Source organism: Otolemur garnettii, unplaced genomic scaffold (assembly GCF_000181295.1).
Source record: "Otolemur garnettii isolate 467f Iridium unplaced genomic scaffold, OtoGar3 scaffold00210, whole genome shotgun sequence".
NCBI lineage: Eukaryota > Metazoa > Chordata > Mammalia > Primates > Galagidae > Otolemur > Otolemur garnettii.
In genome coordinates this window covers 2,376,432-2,379,710 of record NW_003852605.1, presented here as the reverse complement: position 1 = coordinate 2,379,710, position 3,279 = coordinate 2,376,432, and the positions used below count along the sequence as shown (strand labels likewise).

General features: G+C 37.3%; 1 protein-coding gene across 1 annotated transcript in view; it reads left to right on the top strand.

Moving 5' to 3' along the window:
• LOC100963792 (putative selection and upkeep of intraepithelial T-cells protein 1 homolog) overlaps nt 1-3,279 on the top strand; it is a 53,594-nt gene that overhangs the window by 6,638 nt on the left and 43,677 nt on the right. Inside the window, exon 3 of the mRNA XM_012812468.1 lies at nt 727-1,008. Within this exon, the coding sequence (XP_012667922.1) occupies nt 727-1,008 (282 nt within the window). The remainder of the gene's footprint in view (nt 1-726; nt 1,009-3,279) is intronic.

Sequence of the window (3,279 nt, the reverse complement as noted above, 5' to 3'; positions counted from 1 at the left end):
GATGACACAAACACAGAATATTTCAATCATTGCAGAGAACTGTGTTGGACAGAGTTGCTCTAGAGTAGTGCTTTAAGTCTTTATTCATTCTTTCTTTGCTCACACTTTAGGTAAGTCTTAAATCCCTAGCAATGACCTGAAATTTTTCAAAGACTTGTTTATTTTCTCTAAATGGATATGTACTAATATTCTGATAACAGCAGTGTTGCTACCTATTATATGAAAAATGTATGCAGACATCTTTTGTATGAAAAATACATACAAATCATAGTTTTTGTTAAAGTTGCAAACTTGTATTTATAATGTTATCAGTTGTTGATTTATACTTTATTATGGCAACCCAAAGTGGCTAATGATGAAGATAGAAGGCAAGCCAAAAATTCTTGAGGACTGAGATCTTAATTGGTTTTTATTCATTGTCATAATCCAAGATCCTATCTATGTCTTCTAGATTTAGTAAATAGCTATGAATACTTTTGGTATATGAATAAATAAGACCTGACTTAGTTAAGACCAGGTTATTAATTTTCTCTTCAGACTCTTCAGTCTGGCTTATCCATATTCTCTTCTTACTGTCATGTCATGAAAATCAGCCCTGCAGAGCTTGCCTATCAATCTATCTAAGGACATAGGGATTAAAGTAGAGCAGGAGGGCTATTCCTTCTTTCTTGTGTTTCCCCTTATCTTCCTCTAAAAATACTGTTTTTCCCCTTTCTTTTTCATCAGCTACAAGTTTAGAAATACAGATTCTTATGCATCCTCCAAACATCAAAGGTCTTATGGTGGAGTGTAAATCAGAAGGTTGGTACCCACAGCCTCAAATGGAGTGGAGAGACAGCAGAGGAGAAATCATTTTACCTATATCAAGGAACCATTCCAGGGATAGAAACAAATTGTTCAACGTGAAGATGAGCCTTCTCCTTACAGGGAGCTCCCAGGAGAATGTCACTTGCTACCTTCGAAACCCTGTAACTGGTCAAGAAGAAAGAACCAGCATTGTCTTATCAGGTGATATCTGTGTGTATGTCCTTCAGAAATGGTCTTTGCCATAAAATTCATATATATGTATGTATATGTATGTATGTGTATGTATATATGCATATATATACACACACACATATATTTTCTTTGAGACAGAGTCTTACTCTCTTGTTCAGGCTAACGTGCCATGGAATCAGCCTAGTTCATAGCAACCTCAAATTCCTTGGCTCAAACAATCCTCCTGCCTCAGTCTCCCAAGTTGCTGGGACTACAGGCTCTAACCACAATGCCTGGCTAAGTTTTTCTATTTTTAGTGGAAACGGGGTCCTGCCCTTGCTCAGCTGGTCTCTAACTCTTAAGCTCAAGTGATCCTCCTGGCCCAGCCTCCAGGAGTGCTAGGATAGTGGGCATGAGTCATCAGGCCTGACCTTCCTATATATATTTTCTTTACCTGATTTCTAAGATACTACTTTCTCTTGGCTTCATTCATTATCTAGCTATTTTTTTCTTATTCTTTTTACAACATTCATTTTTTTTTCTCATTCTGCCTTCTTAATATCAGAGTTTGCATGACAGTTTTTGATTCTTTTCTCAGTTATGACTTCATTCTGTCTAATGGCATTAAGTACCATTAATATGATGATGATTCCTCATATTATATCTCTTGCCCAGATCCCTCTACCAAACTCTGTTCTCATCCAAGATCTCAATATCTAATAAATATTCCAAACCAAACATGTCAACAACTAAACTCCTGATTGCATCCCAACTTACTTAATTGGGACCTTTCCAATCACACTCCATATTTTCAGTTTTTCAAGACAAAATCCTTGAAGTCATCCTTGATTCTCACATTTCTCTCATATTCTTTATCACCCATCAGGAAATAAAGCTAACTCTGCCTTTAAAATATGTCCAAAGTCTCATGATTTCTCACCACTTTACTACTGCCATCCAAGTCTGAGACATCAGCACCCGTGGTCTGAATTTTAACAAAAGCATCCTGAAGTTACTTCTATTCCTGTTCTTGTCTTCTGTGGTATATTCTTAGCATAGAAATAGGAGGACCACCTATAATAGGAGATATAAAATGTCACCCTTTTTTCAAAACCCTACAATTGTTCCCCATTTTATTCGGAGTAAAACCCCCCACAGTGTCCTGCATTACTCTGCCTGCATGGCCTACCTGACCTCATCTCCTCATGTCCTCCTTTGTCCACTTTACTCTAGTTACACTGAGCTCCTTGCTGTTCCTCAAACTGCCAGGCATGCTCCTGCCCTGGGGTCTTTGCTCTGTTTGTTTCCTCTTCCTAGAATGCTGCATATTCCACTGACTTCCCTTAACTTCTTTATGTCCTGCTCAACTCATCTCCCAAATAAGGACAACCTTGACAAATCAACTTGAAAGTACAATCTGCCCCCCACGTCCTGGGATTCATTATCTCCTTACCTGCCTTAATTTTTCTTTTTTGCATACTATTTTTACTTTTGAACTGCCTGTATAATGTATTTATCATGTTTATTTTCTCAAATTTATCTCTTTCTCTAAAACATAAAGGGAGGGATCTTTGCTGATTTTATACACTAATATACTCCCAGCTGCTTCAAATGTTGCTTGGCACATAGTAGGAAAACAGCAAATAATAGATACTTGAATGATTAAAATGAAACTCACTGAGTGCCTTATAAAGTGCCAAGTAAATATACATGTATTATTGTTTGTGTATGTTCATGGAATTAATATTATAGTCAGACACTTAGAGAGATACTCATACTTAAGAACATTATAATAGGAGTAACTCCCTTAGCAGTTTCAGCAATTTACTACATTCAAAATAATTTACATATATTTTCTCACTTAACCTTTCTGAAAAAAAACAATGTGTCATATTTGTCAGAAGTAGCAAGACAAACAGTTACAAGGGATAAAGAAAGAATAAACTACTGGCTCCGTGCCTATAGCTCAGTGGTTATGGCGCTGGCTGCATACACAAAGCTGGTGGGTTTGAGCCCAGCCCAGGCCTTCTAAATAACAATGACAACTACAATACAAAACATATATATATATATATATCCGAGCATTGTGGCTGGCACCTGTAGTCCCAGCTACTTGAGAGACTGAGGCAAGAGAATTGCTTCAGCCCAAGAGTTTCGGGTTGCTGTGAGCTGTGATGCCACAGCACTCTACTGAGGGCAACATAGTGAGACTCTGTCTCAGAAAAAAAAAAAAAAGACTAAATTACCTACTCTCTGACCCTTGAGTCCATAGCAGGATATATGTGTATAAAACAAAGAAAG